Source organism: Haemorhous mexicanus, chromosome 7 (assembly GCF_027477595.1).
Source record: "Haemorhous mexicanus isolate bHaeMex1 chromosome 7, bHaeMex1.pri, whole genome shotgun sequence".
NCBI classification, from domain to species: Eukaryota; Metazoa; Chordata; class Aves; order Passeriformes; family Fringillidae; genus Haemorhous; species Haemorhous mexicanus.
Genome location: NC_082347.1, coordinates 30,333,460 through 30,356,608, shown reverse-complemented (window position 1 = coordinate 30,356,608; position 23,149 = coordinate 30,333,460). Strand labels below are relative to the sequence as shown.

At 38.8% G+C, this 23,149-nt stretch overlaps 1 protein-coding gene across 1 annotated transcript; it reads left to right on the top strand.

The window, feature by feature from the left end:
* Positions 1-790: 790 nt before the first annotated feature.
* Positions 791-21,861, top strand: PCGF6 (polycomb group ring finger 6; the record flags this gene model as incomplete). Its single annotated transcript, XM_059852289.1, has 10 exons — positions 791-1,234; positions 2,182-2,281; positions 3,590-3,686; positions 4,186-4,241; positions 5,198-5,257; positions 5,859-5,967; positions 7,904-7,931; positions 8,502-8,600; positions 14,729-14,815; positions 20,051-21,861. Coding segments are annotated over 10 exons (1,131 nt in total), but the record flags the coding sequence as incomplete, so codon positions are not given.
* Positions 21,862-23,149: the final 1,288 nt, after the last annotated feature.

Here is a 23,149-nt window from a genome sequence, read left to right as displayed (position 1 = left end):
AGGAAGAGCAGCGCTGCCGCTGCCTCCATAGGCGCGCGCGGCTTCGTTTTGCGACGCTGGCGGAAGCGCTTTGTGGCAGCGGGGGCGCGGTGAGGGGACGGGGTTGTGTGGGCACTGCGGGGCCGGTGTGAGGGGACGGGGCCCTGTGGGCACTGCGGGGCTCCCTGCAGTGCACCGGGAATGGCCTTGGGCTGGGGGCCAAATTAATGTAATTACGGCTGGGCCGCTGAGTTGTCCAGATATTTCTAATACTGCTTCTTTTTTAACCGTGTTAAACAGAGATTCGGCGATACTTGTCGAAAGCCTGAGAGGACTGGGGATGTTCAGCCTGGAGAATGAAAGACTCCAGGGAGACGCTACAGCACCCTCCAGTGTCTAAAGGGGCAACAAGAGAGCTGGAGAGTGACTTTGGACATGGGCACGTAGTGTCAGGGCAAGGGAGAATGACTTTAAACTGACAGAAAGCAGGTTTAGATTAGGTATTAGGAAGAAATTCTTAACTGTGAGAGTGGTGAGGCACTGGCACAGGTTGCCCATAGAAGCTGTGGTTGCCCCAGCCCTGGAAGTGTTCCGGGACAGGTTGGATGGGGCTTTGAGGAATTTGTTTTAGTAGAAGGTGTCCCTGCCTATGGCAGGCGGTTATTACAGAATTAAAACCTTATTTTGAATGAAACTGGTATTGTGTGATTGAGAGTTTTTCGGGAAAAATTAAGCGTTTATTGGCGAGTCGCTTGGGGGAGAAAAAAAAAAAAATAGGAAAAAAAAAAAAAACCAAAACGTGGAGCTATAAATACAAACCGGTTTGGCTCAGCGCACGTGCGGTAGCGCGGCCGTGCGTTCTTTAGAACTACATTTCCCAGCGTGCCCCGCGGCGTTCCCACGCAGGCGCCCCAGGCCCTGGATCGACCCGTGCCAGCCCCGGTCCGTGGACATGGAGGGAGACGCCGGATCCGGGGTCCCGACGCTGTCGGGCGGGGATGGAGCGGGCGCGGGCCAGGGCCTGGGCCCGGCTGATGAGGACCGGGACATGGAGGGGGCCCCCAGCTGCTCGGGGTCGCGCTCCCACCCCTTCGAGTTCGAGCGGGGTCGCTCGGAGTCTAGCGGCGATGAGGACGACGACGACGAAGACGACGAGGAAGAGGAGGTGGAGGAGGAGGAGGAGGAGATGGAGGGCGACACCAGGGCTCGGTTCGGAACGGATGATGGGGAGCTCGACTCGGACGACGACCGAGAGGTAAAGGGGGCGGGAGGGTGCCCGGGGCACGCCAGGCCCCGCTCCCGGCGTGCCCCGCGTGTGATAGTGGACTTTTTATTATTTTTACTTTTTAAAATTATTGTTATTATTGCAATATTTATTTTATTATTACCGGAGCTCACTTCATCTGTCTCATTTAAGTGTAGTCCTTACAAACTCTCGGCGTGGCTGAGAGGGTGGTAGACGGTGGCACGTGGGCGAAATGAATGGTGCTATTGAGGGAAAGAAAGCCCTTTAGTCGGGCTTTGAGACGAGAGGAAACGTAAGAATCTAATGTGCCACCTCTTTCAGACACATCTCAGATCGTCGCTATTGAAGAAATTTGTTTTTTTGAAACATGGTTATTCAGCCAGGAAAGCTGTTGTGGAACTACATGTGTGTGTTCCTGGTAAATGTTCTTCATGACCAGGATTCAAAGCAGTGAAATTTCAACCTTTTCTTCTATGTGTATTGTATATTTCATAACTGTGTGTACAAACAGATGACTGTCTCTTGTCATACAAACTCTCTGTATATCTTGATTTGGGACTCCAACTGAGCATTGCTGAGCATTTTCAAATAATGATGTTGTTTGCCACCTGTATCCACTTCAAGCTTGCTGGCTATGCGATATTTTGTTAAAAGAGTTTATCCAAAAGAACTTTTTCCAAAATGATTGATTGTTTAAAGTTTTCTTTTTAAGCAAGATTCATGAAACAAATTGGATTACTGTTGTCACCAAGCTCAATTTAGAAGACTAGGTAAAAGTCTTTAAAAAATGAGCTCTACATGAGAAGCAACTGATCTGTTAGGAAAAACCATTCCTGTAGCATACTGATTCCATTTTTTTTCCCATGGTTTTAAGGCTGTTGTATTTTGGAAGCTGCAATCAAGGAATTTCATGGCTTAGCCTGTGTATTCAAATTCTCACCAATTTTTGTTTGCAGCGTATGATAAACCTTTCAGAGTTGACCCCCTACATCCTGTGTTCCATCTGCAAAGGTTACTTTATTGATGCTACAACTATTACAGAATGTCTGCACACATGTAAGTATCTGTCAGTATTGTCTGTCTAAGGGTTTAGTTGCAAATTCAAACCAGTTCAGCTGTTGAAATGTTCTGAGTTCAAAAAAATAATTCTCTGTTCGAAGTGAACATGTGTTGTGTTTATTCTGTTCCTTAAGCAAGATATATTTGTGGGTATTTTAAGCATCAGAAAGTTACTAAATCAATCAATCATGAAGTTAGCTTTCTATATTACAAAGGGAGATGATGTAGGAGAAGATAAAGCCCAAGTAAGACAAAAGCAGAGCTACTACATATATTTTCTTATTTATTTTTTTAAGTAGGCTCCGGGAATTTGAGTGTATAACTGAGAAAAGAAAGTTGAGTAGCTCTGCTTTTAATGGACTGGAAAGTTTCCTAAGCTGTTGTTGATGTGAGCTTGTAAATTCACAAAACCCCATAAGCTCCTGTGGAAGTACCAGTTCAGGTCCAGAAACAGTGGTCTGCACCCATGGCACAGTTTGTCCGTAATCTGATGAATGGAAGCAGGTGGGAAATAAATAACTGATTTCAATGTGCTTGTCTTGTTATTTTTCCCCCTGGATCCTAGTGCCAGCAATTTTCCCAGTGCTAAAAAACTGTTTTCTCTCCAAACTAATAAAACACCTTCTTTGAAGCTGACTCTTTCAGCCACACCCATGTTCATACCTGAATCCGAGAATCCTGGTTTACTAGCTCTCCCACACATTCACACTGCATAGAGGGAAAACTTTCTCTCTCTTTTTTTTTTTTTTCCTTTTTTTGGAGCACTACTCACCAGTTTGTTCTGTAGGACAAAGTATTCAGCACAGTTTGCAATTTACAAAGAGGCACAGCTGTTACTAAGGACAGCACAGAGTTGCAAATGCAGCTGTGGTGGTATCTTAGAACTCTCCTGCTAGATGTTACAGAAAAGTTTCCTCTGTTTAGGCGGATGGGAAGCTGACTTGATAGTAGGTTATTTATTCTAGGTATTTCCACTTAATAGCGTTTTTCCAAGTTTTGAAAGGACTTGTAAAACACAATAAAAGTGGCAGAGTTACGATTTCTTACCTTATTTCTTACCTTGTTTCTACTGAAAGTGTTTGTAGGGTGCTTTTCAGCAGTCAATATTCTGCCTTAGCCCTACTCACGTCCTACATGCACATTGAACTCTCAGCCATACATCCATTGGATTAGGAGTGTTCAGTGACTTTGTTTTGTCTCTGACAAATTTTGTATGGCAAGTCTTGGTGTATTTACCCCTTCTGTGTGAACAGATGGCACTGTGTGGTGGACATGTGACTCCTGTGGGGTTTCTTTTCTTTACAGTTTGTAAAAGCTGCATTGTGAGACACTTCTACTATAGCAACAGATGTCCAAAGTGCAATATTGTTGTGCATCAGACACAGCCCCTCTATAATATCAGGTAATAAATTTGTCCCATTTTTATAGATTTGCTACTTGCTTTTAAGTGTTTTGTTCTACAGACTTGTAGTGCTTTCCTATTTTAAACAAAGGAATGGTTACAAGAAACAATTCTGTTCTTCACTAGTATGAGTTTCACCACAATAATTAAGATAAAAAGATTCTGTTGTTTTATCTGGTTTGTATCCATTTCTAAGGTTTGTTACCCCTGCCCTGGATATTTTTATGCATTTGCTAACTGTTACAGGTGATACAAACACTTAACTATTTGGTTTGATTTCCTTTTAAGATGAAGACTTTTTGGCATGGTATATTTATTAAGTTTAAAAATTGAGTTTTAGTTTCTTAAGCTGTTCATGAAGTGTGGTGCTGTCACTCCATGTACATCCCATTTCAATGTTATATTTGGCATCTTTGTTACAGTTTACTAAAGCCATTTTGTCTTGCACCAAAGACTCTTCTTTTTTTTTTTTTTTTTTTTTTTGTTTCCTATTTCATAGACTGGACCGACAACTGCAAGATATAGTCTATAAATTAGTTGTCAATCTGGAGGAAAGTAAGTCCCTTTCTCTGTTACATTACTATCTAGAAATTGAAAAGAATAGAAAACAGAGTAATTCAAAGCCTTGTTTCTATTCTGGACTCTTCAAAAAAGTTTTGTAATGTTTGGTTATAAATTGTAATGAATTAACTGTGACAACTGGCATCTTTCTGGTTGCTAAATGCTATTGTGGTAGTGGTGTGTACCTTATCTCATGAAACACAGCTGTCACTGTATCCAGATAAACATGCGGATAATATTTCACAATTTGTTCCTCTTGCTTTAGTAGAACTTTGTAATATAATTCTGTGTAAAAAGTTCACTTGGCTCAGTAGAAAAAATTGCCAAGACTGGCTCTCAAAATTGAAGATAAATGAAGTGAGACAGTAAACACATTTAAAGTCAGACAAGAAAATATGGCAATGAGGAAAAGATAAAAACATTTGAGAGAATCAGTGATCCCTCACAGTCCCCCTGGATGGGCTGAGTGAAATATACAATCCAGTGGATATGTATAGACTATAGATAGTATTGCTTTGTATATCAGGAGCATATGTGTAAAAAATATATGTATATATAAAAATATATGTGTATATACAAATATAGTGTGTATACAAATATATACATAGTGTATATGTATATACAAAAATAGTATAAAAAGTACTGTGCTCTATGTGAACAGGTTGTAAAATACTATGTCATGTCACAAGGCATGACAGCTGCAAGAACTAGTATCCTTGTGGCTATTTCAGAATTATTTATGGCCAGTTTCTCTGATTTTCTCACAGTTTTTACTAACAAAATTTTAGGCTGGATTTCTTAAGTATCTCAGCCTCATGAAATACTAGTGATGGTGAAGGTCTGTAGAAACTTGGAAAGTTTTTGCTGCTCTAACCATTGAAAATTGGTCAGTGAGAATGGATAATCTCAGCATCTGAAACATTTCAGCCTGTATTGTGCATTTTTTTCAGGAGAGAAAAAACAAATGCATGACTTCTACAAAGAAAGAGGATTAGAAGTGCCCAAACCAGGTGAGCTGTAATCACTTTAAGAAACACTGTTAAGAAAATACTTATCATTTATTCTTAAGGGCTTTCTTCAAAATATTAGTTCACAGCTGAAGATGAAAGTACTGCTGGAAATATGGGATTCTTAGTTATCTGGAAATTGTAACTTGCCACAGATCTCAGATTACAAAAATAGATGAATTGGCAACACTTAAACCCAGATCATGATTGAATTATTTTAAACTACATATTTTGCTTACAACCAGGAAATATATATAAAATGTGCATTAATGTTATCTTCTGGCTGTTAATAAGTAATAGACATTACAAAGGAGTAAAAAGGAGAGCTTCAAAGTCTGCTAAACAGTGGGGGATTATTCTAATTATTTTGTGTCTTCCTATCAAACAAAGCTCTTTGGAGAGTGCTGTGCTGAAAGCTATTAAAATTCTGATTCAGATACACAGCATAGAATGTAGGAACAGCTGATTTAGTAATAAAAAAAGAGGATGAATTGCATGGGCTTTTTTACCTGGTGAGCTATTCTGTTTTGCTCAGTGCATGTTAGTATCTTATGCTGCTTTTATTTCAAGTCGTCTTTGCATTTTGGCTACTTGAATATTTTAGCTGTCCCACAGCCAGTTCCACCAAGCAGAGGAAGACCCCGAAAAGTTCTGGGCTCAGTGTTCCGGATCCCACCAGAACTTGACATTTCCATACTTCTGGAGTTTATTGGGTGAGTTGTGGGCAAATGTAAGAGCAACTGACTGACATGAGGGTGCTGCTAGCATGTGATGAACCATTAACTGCCTCTTAGTTTTCATTAAATGTGCATTTCTTCCATCTCAAATAGTGGGGAGCCAGTTTTAACCTACTGTGTGATAGTGACAGCTACGCACAGGTAGAGGATGCAGATAATGAAATGTTTAAGATGTATCATCCTATAAAAGTAGCTTCCTAGGAAGTATAGTTTTAAAATGTAAATGTGTTTTGTTTTTAACAAAGTCATGCAGTCTCAGTTAACTGAGCAGAGAAATCCCTGTCTGTTCCAGTCCCTGATCCCTGTGGGTGGCAGCACTGTTAATGCTGGATGTGCTCACAGGAAGCACTCAGTGGCTTTCAAATAATAGAAACTTTTTAACATTGTGAATCCATGTACCTGCCTTAATTTCAGTTTTCATTTTCTTCATGCCTGACTTGCAGAAGTCAGTTTAGACCTCAAACCTAGTAAACTTGTATCTGCCTGAGAAACAAGATGACTTTTGAATCTGAGTTATATTTGGTTTTTTAGTAGTTTTATTTTGAATGTCCAGCATTGGCAGCAAAGCAGGTAATACTGTGTAAATACCATGTATACCATGTGGAACTGTCCACTGTGGGGTTTTTTTTATTTATATGGAGGGAAGCATAGAATGTTACTTACAAAAAAAGATGATGGCTTAACACCATCTACTTTGTATTTTATTTTAGTGACTTTTTTAACCTTTGATAATTTATATTGTCAAAATCAAAGAGATTGTCTTGGCAATGAGAGATTAATAAAGCATTTTGGAGAAAGAAAACTTGGAATAGATTGGACCAGCCCAAAGAAATTGTTACCTTGAAAGTCTGACTCTCTACATTGTGTCTCTATGTATTATAATGTGGTCACCAGTGGCTGTGGAACTGTATTAAAGAAAATAACAGCTGTAGTGGAAAAGCTTTTATGTTTGTTTCTTAGTTCATGACAGATTTACTTAACTCTGTCTGATACCTGGTACATATTTAAAGGTGGAGATACTCAATCATAGTAACTTGAAGTGCCACGTTAATGTGTGGTCTGCACAAGTGTTATATTTGCTTGGTATAGCAAATGGTTAGCTGATTTATAGCAATGTTTGATTTTTTTGCCCTCTCCAGTGCAATGAAAATATTGCAGTGTTTCCTCTCTCATATGTACATACTTGCTAATGCAATGCAAGAATAATGAAATGTTGTGTATTTGCCTTAATTGAGAAATTTACACATTGCACTACAAGAAGGAGATAGGTGATCGATGATAGATCACATGCTCAGGCTGTGCAAATCAGTGAACCTTGGCTGAAGACAGCTGGAAAGTTGGTTATTTGCCACCTTTGTGTGTATTTCACATTCCAGAGAAACACTGCTTTCCTGAGTTCCTAGATAGCATTAGCACTAATATTGTCATATGAACAGTTTGGAAGGCCAACATCTTGCCCAGGGAGCCCCTGAGGTGGTTGGGTGTGTTCTGTCAGTAAGTTCTTAGATGCTGTTAAGGTTCCAAATATCAAGGATCATGAAGTATGGAGGTTTAAGCAGCATCAATATTGCAACCTACTTCTATGAAAATTAGTGTTATGTTGTGTTTAAAAATGGCTTTAGGCTACATTGGGTTTTATTCACATTTTATGTAGAGAAACCTTGACATCCTAAATAGCTGAATTTACAAGAAAAATTGAGCAGAAATACAAAGGGTAGGAGGAAAGATAAATAAATTCAGTCCATTATTATTTTATGTATAGCAATTTAATGAAAGGAAGAGCCTGAGTTTGGAAAATAAGTTGAATATGCATGACTCATAAATCAATAAGTCACTGTTATAATAAAGAGCTTGAGGATATTAATAACTTACAATCTTAGCAATATTGACTATTTATCTTTTGTTTTTTCAGAGCTAATGAAGGCACAGGGAATTTTAAGGTACAAATATGATTAAATTTTTGTCTTACAGTTTACTTCAGGAATAATTATAGCCTGAGTATATTTAATTTAGTTTGGTTTTCTTATACTGAGTGCAGCTGAAGCTTTCGTCGGAATAATAATAACCAATCATGTATTACAGTGTATTTCAAACCTGTTGTTGTATAACATCACACCTACCCAGCATTTTTTTCTGCTTTTTATCCTCAAATTTCTCAGTATTTTTTTTCATCATCTTTTTTTCATCTTCAGTATCCCCTCCTACCCTTTCTGTCTCATAGTTGCCCTTCTTTCTGCCTTGTTTATCCTGGGGTTTTTGGGCCATACAGAACATAGGACTGTTTAAAACATTTTAAAATAATCAGTTGCTTATTAATTTTTAACTGTTTTAACAGCATCTGGAGTCTTAATACATATTTAGTCCATTCCCTGTGAGGTAGATCAGAGAAGGGTTCAAAAATATAAGCTGTTTCCCTGTTACTGGGCTGCTGCTTGAGTTTGAAGTTTCTGAGGGATTAGTGCCAAAACCTGACTTTAACTTCACTTTAAATCTTTATTTATTCTGTGCAGCCTTTGGAAAAGAAGTTTGTGCGTGTTTCCGGGGAGGCAACAATTGGACACGTGGAGAAATTCCTCAGAAGAAAAATGGATCTAGACCCTGCTTGTCAGGTACATCCTTGTTGTAGCAGTCACAAGTTGTCTGTGCTTTGGACAGACATTTCCACTGTTCATTAGATTCTAGAAGTAATGTTAGAGATTTTTATACAGTAAGGATTAAAAAATGAATTGTTTGCAATTTTGTGATCTGCAAGGAGCAACTCTTCTAACTCATTTGCAACCTATTCAGATTTTCATAGTACTGTACTAACTGGACAGAATTTCTAAAGTGCCTTGTAAAATTTCAGCCAAAGAAATTCAAAGCCAAGACATTCCGCTGTTTCAAAGGTAAAACTAGACAGGAAGGTGGGAATGTGGGAGCATGCAAAGGCACGATGCAAGCTGCTGCAAGGTGAATAATAGTAAAATTTAGCTGAAGGCAAACAAGGGCTAAGAAAGAATTATACTATGGATGCATGTGTTGAAATGTGTATGAATACAGACAAATACAGACACTTTTCTCCAATAAGAATTCAAAGGAGCAGAATATGGTACAAAAGAATTTAGCTTCATGTTTTTCAACCATTTTGAGAGGAACTGCTTGTCCAAACCAGTTTCCAATTCTTCAGTGTATTTCAGCAGCCATTCAGTTGGAAAAGTGCAACAGTTCTGTAGTGTGTAAATAATTCTTAAAGCTGTCAGTTCCTGGAAGATCAAGCTGATGCTGATGTGAATAGGTAAATGGTAGAAGTTAAGTGCTGGGTTTGCAGTTAGGGCTGTTTTCATACAGCAGTAACTGTGGGACAATACTGCATGACTGTGTGCCTCAGTAATGAGTATTCATGCTGCTTACCTTTTCAGTGGTGACAAAGCAAATCAAATATAACTTATTCATCCTGCAGAGGAATTAATGTATTTTTATTTGCTGATTTCCTCTCAGTGAGAGTCTGTAGCTTTTACATGGTGGTGACTTGATATTCTAAACAAATACAAGTATTCTCAGAATGAGGCTGGAGAAACTTCTTGCATTATTTATTTGTTGTTTATTTGAGGGGAAGGAATTGTTTTGTTTGTTTGGATTTTCTTAAATAGTACATCAGAATCTCAATTTTCAGGAACACTGAGCATCTGTCTTGTAAACTGTAGGTGTCCATCTTTCAAAATCAGCCTGGGCCTGTGTGCTGGGTGTCTTTCAGATTGTAAAATCTTAAGATCATCTGTTAGAGAGCTTGAGATTTTTTCACTCATTAGTTACTTTCTACTTGGACTTTGCCAGACAGGTACAATCCCCTTGGTTAAATGGTTAAATGTTACTAAATCTCAAAAGCTGATGATTTCATCCTTTCTCAAGATGTTGCTTGATGCTGAGCCAGTCACTCCTATCTCTGCTAGTATCTAGTTTGCTGTTGTGTAAGGTGTAAGGTGTAAGGCACAATCATTGGCTGGTTCTAATCCTTGGTCTCTTCTGTGCAAGCCCTGCCTGTTTGGAGGAAATAATAAATCTTCTTTCTTCTTCAAACAGATGCCTTGGCTGCCTTTTTTTCTCATCTTGAATGATAGACTCCCTTTTTTTTTTTTTCAGCAAGTATTTTTTTGGTCATTAGAAACCTGCAGTTGATTTTATACCCCAAGTCCTGACTGTTGTCTTGATATCTAGGCTCATCTTTAAAAAATTTGGAAATTCAGGAAATGAAGCTGGAAGTATTTCTTTCTAGCCTGAGTGATCATTTCTTTGTCATATGGGGACTAAGATTAAAGGAGTGTATGTACTGAGCTGTTACCTTCTCATGGTAGTACACAGAGCTGAAGCTGATGGTTTGTTGGTAAACATGCAGGAAGTGGAAGAGATGTTAGATATGTCATTGAAGATTAATAAGCCTAATGAATCATGTCTTCTTCCAGCTTCCCAGGATGGATAATAAATTAAAACAAAATTAGGGAGAACCTGATTCTGAATTAGCACAAGCAGAAAAAATAGAGAACTAGGTTACAAGCCATATGTGCAAAGAATTTAAATGTAGAAGATTCTTTGCTGCTTTTTTAGTTTGCTCTAGAATTTGGAAGTGTTGAGGACTGCAGTGGTTCATTTCCTGTCAGCTTTCCCAAAGTATGTTAAAAAAGAAATAGATACTAACTTTGGACAACAAGCTCTTCCTTTTAAGATTACTTCTTTAGTATTATTTTCCAGCTCTCTTCATTACCTAAAATAATTGATTTTTATATAAAATGTCTTGAGTTTGGTGTGTTTAGTATGGAACTGGGCTCCAAGAATTTGATTTCTGTGGAAAGCTTGGAAGTTTCTTTCAGAACCTTAAGTTTCAGACATACTGAGCTAAAATGCACTACATTTGCTGTACTTTTTCCTACATTTACCTGTAGAAAATGTATTACAACAGTGTTGACTTGTGTCTTAACTTGGGACTTCAAAAGATTTGTCTGTAAGGAAGGCACAGAGTGTTTCCTCCTTTATCTCCTCAGTATATCAATTGCATTTTTGGCTTCGTTGCTAAAACTTCTCATAAGGACACTAGGTGTGGTTGTTTTGTGAGTGCAGTCAGTTCCCACTGAATATCAGCTGAGTTTGACAGTCTGCAGAAGTACTGTTTGAGAATGTTTCAGTCATTCCCTACTAGAGCTCATTTGGTGACCAAGTGATAGAAGGTGTGTTACTCACCCCTGAACTCCTGGCTCTTCTTGGACATCTCTGACTTAATCTTGTCATGTGGAATTTGAGCTAACACTTGTCTTTCTTCATTGACCTGCACAAGTGCAGTGGATTTAGGTTAATGAAAATGTGGAATAAGCCATCTGGCTCATGTGTGACAGTATATATAGAAGTCTAAAAAGCAGTTTTGAAGCTACTGCCTTTGTTCTTTTTTTCCTATTCTGAGAATTCAAATTGCTTTCAGACTTCTGTAATTGCCGTTGCAAATGGATTATGATTTAAATTCTCTAGTTGATCTGAAGGTTAAGGTTTCATTTATTTTTATCTGCCACTTGAGCTGGCAGACTGTAGTTTCCTCTTTCTGATGCTTTGTTTTGAACTCTGTGCTTTGGGCAATGACTAATTTTCTGTATGTGTTTGTGTATACTTCTAATTACAAGTCTCTCTTGAATTTTCTTGCTCTCTTGAATATACTTCTGAGAAGGTGGAAATATTTTTTTAGAAACTGGAATTACCAGTAATAGCTAAGTAGGTAACATCTGATAGGAGCTAAATACAGGTTGTGGTGTTTGGAACCCAGTAGATTCTTGTCTGTGGCATCAGAAGTTTTCTTTAGAGTGTGATTTCCTTTGAGCTCCTCCTGCAAAATTCCTTCCTGCTATTTCTTCTGTAAGGATGAGAGAAGCTGCTGAAAGACTTGCAGCTCAGCTGCTTGGAATTCATTAATGTGGCTGATTCAACAGAAATGTTCTGTTACCAGATGTGCATTCCTAAAAGTGTGTGAACTGCAGTCTGGGGGGAGACTGGGAGAAAGGACTCTGTGCTCATACGCAGTGTAGTTGTTGATGCAGTTTCTTTTTGCCAGTCTTGGATCCTGGAATAAAAGCATCCAGGGCCTCTGGAAAGTAAACAGCAGCTAGAGGAAATGGAAATTCTGACAGCTTTTTAAATAACTAGCTCAAATACTCATGTCAGTCTCTAAAACTTTGTGTTTTCCTTGTCCTTCCCTGGGTAGTATGAGTTGGTATAGAAGCCTATACCAACTGAAGCCTACTGCTTTCTGGGCCACATTCTCCCTTAGGATGAGTCTTATATGAGGTGTCCCTTGCATGAACTTTTTCTATTTTTATATCTGTCTTACTTAGTGAGCATGAATTTAAAATTGTCTGTGATGATGGCTTTTAGAGAAATAGCTCTAATAGCAGACATGTCACCAAAAGAAAAGAAATGGCATAATGGAAAACCTACTTTATTTTAATAAGAATTTTAACAGAAGTGATTGAGTATACAGCAGATTCACCTTCATGCTTCCTTTCAACAAAATGTCAACTGCAGTTACTGCTGTCTCAGGCAATCAGTAGTAGTTGGCTTCAATTTTACCAGTCATTTGAAATTTTAGTAAATTCATAGCACTGGTGGTGCTGGTACCTCTTTTGTAATGGAACATATTAATTCCTGTATGACACAAGGATTCCTCTGAGACACATTTCACAACTTATTTTTTGCACTGACCTGAGATTTATTTTTTCATTATATGTTTTATTCCCTTGTCCTTATAGAAGCAATGCTAGCATAGCAATTAGCAGGCAGAACTTCAGGCTTTGGTGCTGGAATTAGGACAGTAAGCATTTGGTATTCAGAGAACATACAGTAAATATGAGAAACTTGTCTCAATTGATTATTAGACACTGGCTCTTTAATGACTGCTGTTTGAAACTGGAGCAGCAGGTACAACAGTGTACTTTCAAACAAGCATTCTAATTCTGAGAGGCTGTCAGCAGCTGCAACTGTCTGTTTGCATCCTGTATTGGTCAAACAGATTAGATTTTCTATTTCTGTAGAATAAAACATTATGTGATATGTTTCATTGGGAGCAAGATTGAGTTTTCAGTGCCTTATGCTATAAAAATTGTAGAAGTAAGCTTACAAGCAAAAGTAATTAAACTCATATGTCTGGAAAGCAAAGCAGTCATGTTTGTCTTCCTGCAGTAATAACCGTAGAGGTTAAAAATGCATGGAAGATAGCAGAAAGAACTGCAGACAGTTTTCCAAAAGGAAAAGAAATACATTTTTCGAGTACTGTGTTAAATACATCAAATGTTGATGTTAACTATATGAGTATATATGGACCAATAGCTAATCAGTATTTACTATTATGTCCACACAAATTTTTACTTCCTGGAAGCTAAAAGCAGAAGTGCTACTGAGTAGTTTACATCTTCTGCTCATTAAGAATCAAACACAAAGAGAGTATTCTGCATCATTCTCATCCAATACAGGTGATGCAGTAAATTAGTCCTTTTTGAACCTCTGAGGAGTAGAATTCCTGCATTCCCAAGTCTCAGAACAATGTGGTCTGCCAGCACAAATCTTACTAAATCTTTCCATGAAGAACAAGAGAGAGGTAGTGGGTCAGCCTGCAGAAGAAGATAAATCTGGGGGAGTGGAACAGCTGCAGCACAGAGCACATCCTGTGGTGGAAAGAGGCTGTGTAAGGCAATACGTCATGATACTGCAGCATGCTCCCACTGCTGCAGGGGCACAGCCTAGGCAGTTCCCTTGCAGAAAGCTGTGGGACTGCTCATTGTCAATGCTCCTATCTTCAATTTTGAGGTCTTGTCAATTCATAGATGAGAGCACTCTCGTTTCCTTATCTAGAAATTGCTCATAAGGAAAATGTAAGCAAGCTCAAGTTGAGAGAGAGAAACAGAACTGTGTTAGCTGCTCTAATTTGGAATGTTAGAGACTGGATTTACATTATACACTGTAAATACATGGTAACTTTATATAGAGAAGCCTATTTTTTATAATAATCAAGGCAAGGAATTCAAAATACCTGATTAAGGTTTGTGTTTTCCACAAAATTACTGCTTTTGTGGGTAGTTACTAAACAAGTGCCTCCCATAGAATTGCAGGCACCACTGACAGAGTTCAGCTGCACTAGAGGACAATGCATGGAACTGCTGAGAATGCCCTGCAGCTGCACCCCAGGAATACTGACTGAAAGAGGACTGTCATGGAACTGCTGACAGTGGCATGCACCAAGATGCTCCTTTCTATTAAGGCACTTCTTCCACAGTATTAAGTGGAAATAGTCAGGTGTTTTCTCCCTCGAGATAAGAAGGAGGATGGCAATGGCTCTTTTTTTTTGGTGGCACAAACAAGTTTCTCTCTTTTTTTTTTTGCAACTGATGAATGATGGCAGATGTTTGTGTGGTTGTTCTAATACATGATCTAAATTCCCATTAAATTCATCACAGCTATTACTAAAGAGCTTGTTTCAGTGGACACACCAAACTGAGTGAAACAATAAACTGTCCTCTCTGTTCATCAGTGAGCCCAGGTCAGGGCCATGAAAAGCTTTAGGGCAGTGCAGTAGTGCTGTGAATGCTAAATACATTTGGACAGCAGAGGTAAAGATGGCTCTAGTGTCTATGCTAGCATTGAACTCTGCTGATAAAATTGAAAGAGCTTGGATACTGTTTTGCTACTCCAAAGGCAAGTTGGCCTTAACCATGCTTGTGTTTTTTCACAGGTGGATATAATATGTGGTGATCACCTGCTGGAGCAATACCAGACACTGAGGGAAATTCGTCAGGTCATAGGAGAGAGTGCAGTACAGGTATGTGGCAGCTGGGGCTTTGTTCCAGCTTTTCTGTGTCCAAACAGAAGACCTCTCTTAAGCCCTCAGGTAGCACCAGCTTGTCTGAAGAAGTCACTAAGAAAAGTCCCTCCAGTTTATACAAAATAATTTTTATCTTGTAAGTAGAGTTGATGAAGTGTACCATGTTCTTCTTGGTCTCATGATGTTCTGGATATGAGGGGTTTGTGTTGGGTTTTGTTTTGGGGTTCTTTTTCTCCCCAAGTTGCTACCTTACCAATGATAAAATGTACCAGCCATTCTTTCAATTAACATTCCTTGTTTTTCCTCTCTGGCAATTGCATCTCTGCAGGAAATCAGAGGACAAATCCCAAATAAGGCTATCCTAGTGACTGTGTCAGGAGAATAAACTTGCTTATAAAGACAAACCAGAGATAGAGGGTAATGAATGCAGTAAATGTGCTTGATGCATATGGTATTGGCTCTGGTCACAGCATGAGTGTAAGGCCAACTATTTCTTGTTGATAACTTGCTGTCTTTAGTGTTGCTGGCTTTGCAAATAAGGCATTTTTTAAAAATTCTTTGTGAATCTTTTCAAAGCATCTTTAAAGGACCACACTATTTTAGAAGTACTGCTGAAACAATGAAGTACTCTGCCAAGTGCATCATTAGATAGAGATGTAAAATTGTGATATATGGTAAATTGTATCCTACTCTGAACTTAGTCTGAAAAGTTAATATTTAATACAGTAGGAAGAAATAGGATTAGATTGGTATTTTATTTGGAAAGCAATCCTAGGAGATAGCAGAAGGGCTAAAATAGTAGCAAAATCAGCTCTCCTCACTTGTTTGTGCACACACATGCACAAACATTGACATTTAAAATTCCTGCTGAGCTCTCTTATGCTACAGGAACGGTTCCTGTGGGAGGCAGGAAGTAAAAATCTGAATTTGAGATCTCTTGGACTTTGCATCAATTGTACCTGATTTGAATCACTAGGAGGGGTCCCAGAGTCAGGGCAGAGGTGTTTGGCTCATGTTAATATTGGCAAATGTTAAAATCTGCAAGGCTTGTGCTGTTTCTGCAGTTGAAGGGAATAAATTCCACACCTAATGTCTTAGTTGGTTTATAATAGCATAAAGAAGAAATGAAAATGTAACCTAATCCATTTTGTGGAGCAGGGGGATAGAAACTGGGGGGAAGTGGGTACTGGCAACCAGTTTGTTTCTGACACTGTGAGTCATTGTCAGTAAACTCAGCAGTCAGCATGAAGTGATGGAAGTGCTCTGTACTAGAAGCTTCAGTGAATGGCAGGGGGATGATGATACATTTCTCAGTCCAGGGGTATAGTCACATGTATGGTTTTAGACTTGAGCTTAGCACGACAGCTTTTCATATATGAGAAATGCTCTTGGGGGAGCACTGCAAGGAATGCTGCAGCAGTTCCATTTCTTGTCAGAAGTGGATCTCCCTGATTGATGTTTGGTGATAAAGTACCAGTCAGCAGCTCCACAAAGAGAGCAGTTGCCTTGGGATGCATTCTCCAGTGACATTTCAAATCTCATTCATTACCAAATCAGTATGCTAGCAGATAATTCTCTCAAGGCTTCTCTGTTGGACAAATAAATAGAAAAGAAATATCTTGGCTTATTATGAAGTATTGTTCTTTCATAGTCACTTTTGATGGGAAATTTGAAATACCAGGTTAATCTTTAATTTTTTCTTCATATTGTTGGAAGATCTCTAAGGATGCCGAATAGTTACAGTAGTAATGTTGCTTCTTTTTTAATATTGAAATAATTGTGACATTTTCATGTTTTTTAGCCTAACATAATAATTTTTTTTAGAAATCAAGAGGATACATTTCTATGATTTAAAAAATCTTGGAAAATATTTTTAGATAATTAGCCATGAAAAAATATCCCAATGAATGGTCAAGTCTAAAATAGTGAGGGTTGTTAGTTACTCACCAGGATCTGAAATTCAATAAGGGGCACAGTTGTCCTGGCCAGTGAAACTACAATTCCAGAGGAACATTTGATGAATTTTACATTAAACTCCAAGGGCATCTTGTGCCCTTGTAACTTTCCAGCCTTTCCAAATCCGTGTTGGAGCTTGGAATGTCCCTAACAGCTTCACCAGAGTGCTGAGACACTGTTCAATACTGCTGTTGTCATTTACAGGTTTCTGAGGTTCATTGTAGATGCTTCATGCAAAGAAAAAAGCTTCAGTAACCACTTCTGCAACAGAAAGTCGTTTGAAGGAATAAACATTGGGCTCTTTTATTTAGATGAGTACAACCACTGTTAGAGGAGAAAAATAGCTGCTATTCTGAATCACATTTTTCACTTGCAAGTTCATTCATGTCAGCAGTTATTCTTTTTGCTTGGAAAAGTGATTATAAAAATGCAGATAAGTTTCTCTTTGGCAAATGTATTAATTTTAACATGCATTCTTTGGTAGCATTTGCAGCATAACATATGTTGTATGAGATTTATTGTTCTGAACCATAATCACTGTGGTGCTCTTAGTGGCTTTTACTTACATTGAATGGTTCTTAAGATTTGTTTGGGAAGATTTTCGTGGTTTGTTTTTTTTTTGTTTGTTTTTGGTTTTTTTTTTTTTTTCATTCCTACTGACTAGCACTGTGTAATGATACCTTAGAGCCTGAGTAAATTAGAGTCTCCTGAAGGTACAAGCTAGCAGAATTTTAGCTCTTCTGGATACATTTCTGCGTTTCCAACAAGTGTGGGAAGACCAAATGTGATCTGATCATAAAATAAATATTCCTGACACTGATCCCATTTGAGTTGTTTTAATTTAAGTAAATAGGCAACTAATTTTAGTGGTCAAATGTAAGCAAATAATGTGTTCATTTCTGAGTAGTTGATAGTAGGCTAAAAAAGAATCAGGAATAAATCTTGTTTAATCTTGTAGATGTCAAGATATTTTGACATTTCTGAAATTGGATGGTTGGTTAAATCTTCCTAATTAGCTGAAAGAAGGATTTCTAGCTCTGTTTAGGGCAAAAACATAAAAAACTCACTGACAGAATTTATATAATAAGAAAGAACTTTGCTCGTTTAGTTTTTTAAACAGTGTAAAACTTGTGGACTTTACTGCAAGGAGTGATCAAAGACACTTACAGAGACTTTTAAAGACTCTATTTTTTCACCAGGCATTGAGATCTGCCTGTAATTATGATTTTGATCAAGTAGCTGAGAAAGGAAGCTTATTATTGACTAAAAGGAAATATAACTTCTTCCCAGCATTACCTTCCTCCCCTCTGCTGCACAAATGCAACCTGATCCAAGCTGCTGGTTATTTTCACTTGTCTAAAACGGCCCTCTCAGAGTTCTGCATCACTGATGGATATAATGAGCTCACACATGGGAAAAGCTAAAAGGAGTAGCTTCCTTGATGTCCTTGGCCCATGGCACAGAGGTTTGGCAGATTATAATGGTCTCTTTGTAGCTCTCACCTTTTTGTACCCCAGTGCTATTGTGCTGGTTTTTTGGTCTCCTGAGCTAGGCAGGAAGAACCGTGCTCTAATTTAATTACTGTGACCTTCTAACACACATTTCCTATGGAGGTGTTTTACTCTTTGCTATGGGGTTATTGAATTTGGAAAGTGGGCAGTTTTTGTTGCTGCTGCTCTTAGAACATCAAAAGAGGTGTGTGCTCTGATGTTTTGGGCTGTCAGTTCCACTCTAAAATTTATAGTTGGGTGTAACAGGTGGGATCCTTTGCATTTTATTTAGGTCAGGGTCACAAATGTGTGTCAAAGGACACTGGAGAGCTTTGCTTTTCTTTTGTGCCTGTCTGAGTTAGCCTTGAGATTTGTAATGGGCAGTGAGAGCTCATTCTGTGTTTGGACTTCCTTTAAATAACAGTATCTAGAGAAAGCAGCTGAACATAGATAGAAGTGTGTAATCCTTTACAAGTGAATAATTACAGAGTAAGAAGTGCCAGTACTGGGGTAACTCTCAACTTCTCTTTATAGAGAAGGAATTACAATGGGTTTGGCCTTGGGCTTAACAGGGCTATTTCTTTTAAATGTCCTACTGCCAAATGTACCATTTCAAAATTATTCATCAAAGAATACATTGTAGCATTTTCTTCATGTATAAATATTTATTTCCTTTAAGAAACTGGAAAATAGAGGAAAAACTGGTTTTGACCACAATTTTTCTCCAAAAATAAATTTTTGAATGTGTCTTATTTTCTCTTTTGAAGGAACTAGTGGCCACAAGGAATAAGTGCCTTTGGGAAGGTATAACAACGTTTTCATGTGCCAAGAAGTTCCTGAGTAACCCCTTAGAACCTGTTCTGCCTTGCAATGCTGCTACCCCAATTTATGCTGATCACCTAGTCAGTTAAAGCTCCTCTATCCTTTCAGGAGTTAGCAATGGGTTCCTGGTTATTAACAGGGTAGGAAGATGAAGAAAAGTTACTGAGTTGGTACTAATACATTATCTTACAGTCTGTGTCTTAACAGGTAAAAACATCTGAAGCAAAATATAGTAAAAATTCTAACATGTCAGTTGGTACTAACGTAGTTCCTCTTCAAAAAAAATCTTTTTTAAAAGTCTGTCCATATAAGTAGGTGTGATGCAATGTCAGATTCCCAGTGGCTCTGTGGTGGAAGCAGACTAAGTGCTGCCTTTCAGCAGCTGCCTGTGAATTAAGTGATAGAAGACTAATGGCTCAGAAGTGTCATGTTTCACAGGTGAAGAGATTTTTGTATTATGTCAAGCAGTCTTGGAAGAGGAGAAACATGAGTTAATAAACTAATATTTTGTCATGTGTAGGTTTTTTAATCCTATGCATTTATTACTTAAGAAATGTACGTAGTAGTAGTCTGGACTTTTGTGCTACAACTTTTGGCAGCACTTTCTAGAACTGCTTCGTGGTTTACATTTTTTTCTGCTCCACAATGCCATGTGGAAGTCAGCACGACTTGTAACCAGGAGCCTCTTGTATGATGATAATGCCGTTATAACTTTATAATAAAAGCAGTACCAGATTTTACCTTTTTTTTTACCACACTTTTCCATCTCAAAGAGGAGAGGGGAATACAGTTATTTGCCTTTATACTTCAAAACTTGCATTCTCCATATGGAAGGGATACAGTATCAACTGGTGAGATTGTAGCTGTGGTCCTGCCGTGCAGCAGTCGTGCCAGCTGGTGACAGAAACACCTCGGGGAGAAGGGAAAGTGCTTTTATGAGACAGTTTCTTTCTCTTCTCTCTAGGATGGTCTCCTTGTACTGCACTATGGCCTGGTGGTGTCTCCACTAACTTAAAGGTGTCTGGAATATCAGAAGGCAAAAGAATCTGAAGTCATGGGGCTTCTTCAGGGCTGTTTCTCACCAAAGAAGCCGTCGCATTTCCTGTGGCAGGAAGCGAGTGAAAGCAGCCACCACTCACTGCTGTGTGCTTGTAATGTAATGTCTGACTTCACCACTGTAAAAAATTGCAGCTTCTCTAAGTACAGCTGTAGATGTTGCTATGCTTCATGTTACTGATTACTGTCTTCAAATTTCACTCAGCTCAGGGAAATTAAATGCTCCAAGTAGCTAACTTTTTTTTACTTTCTAAAATCACAAGATTTCACAGGGTTAACAGCCTTTTTTCCTCTAAGCTCTGAGATTTCTCTGGCTAAGTGTCTAGCTAGAACAGTGCTCTCAGGGATGATCTTCAATGAGCAGTATAATTTGTTTTGGGCAAGAGACAGTCATTTGCCTAAAAAAAAATATACTGTGATCATCTGTCTTTGGATGTGATTTGGGGAAAGGAAGGAAACTTCAGAAATACAGACCAAAATAGGTAGAAAATAATGCAGCATAAGCATTGTTTTTTGAGAAGTAGCATTAAATTTGTTGTTTTTCTTGAAGAAAGACAATTTTGTTTGCACTGGAAATATATTTGCTGGTAGTTTGGCTCATACCAAATGGTGGATCATGCATCTCTAGTCTCAATGGAGATGAGCTGGCTGTAAGCTGGTTAAACTATGCATGGAAAAAATAAAAGTAGCACCTCTTTCTACCTGCTTGCTGTATATAAAGTAATCACTGTCAATCTGCTATCATGTAAAATCTGTCAACTGACTTGTCTTGAGTGTCAGCCGCATAAATCCATTCACTTTAGCACATACCTCTCCAGCAGCTGTGAAAATGGTCACTTTTCCTACTCTTTCTAGGGTGTTTTAGTGCATTGTAGTGGAGATCAGGGTTAAATAATGTAATACCTGCCTGTTACTACCAGATTGACAGAGGACATTAGGTGACTTTAGTTTTAACATGTTAAAATACTAGGTTTGGTGACAAGAGTAACAACTGGTGACAACTTCAAATTTTCTTCTGTTTGAGATTTCCATGTTGTCTTGTGCAGCATTAAGGACCAGAGGGCTGTGGGTGTTGTGCTCATGCTGCATACTGGGTCATCAGTGTGGGGATTCATGAAAGCTTCCATTAGGCACCAGGCTCCTTCCCTCCCCTACAGACAGTACAGGGAAAAGGAAGAGATTCCTTTGTAAGGCACTTCAGAGCACCTGGAGCTCCTTGTCCTTCTTGCACTGAGGATCCCAGAACTGGGCACAGCACTCCAGATGTGGCCTCACCACGGCTGAGTAGAGAGGTAGGATCACTTCCCTTGACCTGCTGGCCACACTCTTCCCAAAGCACTCCCAGATTCCATTGGCCCTCCTGGCTGCAAGGGCTCAAATGCATTTGTTCACTGTCAGCCAAAGAGGACTGGCATCCTTTGTCTAAAGAAACCTTTCATGAATCCTCCCTCAGGTCTTTACAATAAACATTGTTCTGTCTGTGAAGGTGGCACCATTAGAAAAAATAATTTTGTTTGAAGTAACTCTCATGATGCTTCTAAATATGTAACACAAAGCCTTTTTAGCTACAAACTCCTATTTTACCTTGAAAGTTTGTATAAAAGTAGTGTCTAAAATGCAGGAGAAAATGAGATTATTTTGTAAACACCTCGTGAGTTGTGTTAATAAAAGATTATATATTGTAACAGTAAAATAAACTTTATTTTAGCCAATTTAAAAGGGAGCCCTTGTGTTTCTATGCTGTGTTTCCTATGTCAGCCTCAGAATTATAGTAGATGATAGTGAAACTGCTGAATGTGCTCTGGGGTTGTTAGAACGACAAATTTCAATTAAGAGGCTGAATGGTGAAGGGTAATTCAATACCAGAGTCTCCACTGGAGCTAAGTGGTATTGTTAGCTGGAGTAACTTGAAATATCTGGGACTCTTCTTTTAATGAGGATTTCGGTGAGAAATAGCTCAGTAAAGAAGTCAAGATGATTTTTCCACAGAAATACAGGAGAAATAATTGTATGTAGTTAAAGGACCCTTTTTCATCAACAAGAACATCTTTTTGTGAAAGCCACCTCCCAGTTATTGTCTCTTATGTTTATGGCTGTTATTCTCGAGTCCCTGTGAACTGAATCTTTCTCTGCCACTGGAATCAAGGCATCTGGTTCAAATACTCAATATTACCCCTTCCTTTTCCATTATCACTCAGGGGTTTGTTTTCAAATTTATAGCTCTGTGCTAAAAAATTATCGGTATAGTCACATTTTACATTGCAAATTCACCCTTAACCCTGGCTTGAACTTCACATCTACAGAAGGGCTCATGTGCAGAGTTTAACAGCTGTATAGAAGCTGATAGTTAATTCAAATTAATGTCATTCTAGGATGTATTTGACTTGCATGGTCCCAAGAGGGCTGTGCTGCCATTGGCACTAATGTCAGTGTCAAATTCTGCTTTTCCAAAAAGAAAAAGGGCCTCCTGGATATCTTCAAAGGATTTTCCTGTAGGGTAAATCACATTCCAGCTAAAATGCTGAAGGCCAGCACTCCCTTCTTCACCCTTTTGGTGCCTTAATGAGGAGGATTGAAGGCCTGTAGCCTGTGGTATTTTTGATATGAATGCTTAGTGACCTGTTATTTCCCTTTTGTCCACTTCTCTCTATTTCTTCCTCACCTGCCTTCAGAAAGTGTATTTTTAGCACAGTTTTCCTGGCTGAACATCCTGCTTTCTTTCACCTGAAGGCACTGATGTGTTCCTTCTCTCCGGTGCTGCAGCTCCCCTGGGGCACATCCGTGTGCAGCAGGGTGACCTTTAGCTATTGCCAAGGCTGAGCTGAGGCTCTGGGGTTTCCTGCATAATCAGCCTGCTTGCTTTAAAATGTGCCAATCTTCTTTCAGCTCTCCTGCTGCTGTTTTATTTCTGTTGGTCTCCTTTTAACCTTGGCTTGCCTCCAGCCACTTTTGGTCCTGATGATAGAAGAGCATCTGTAACAACAGGCTGTCTATGGGATGGCATCTC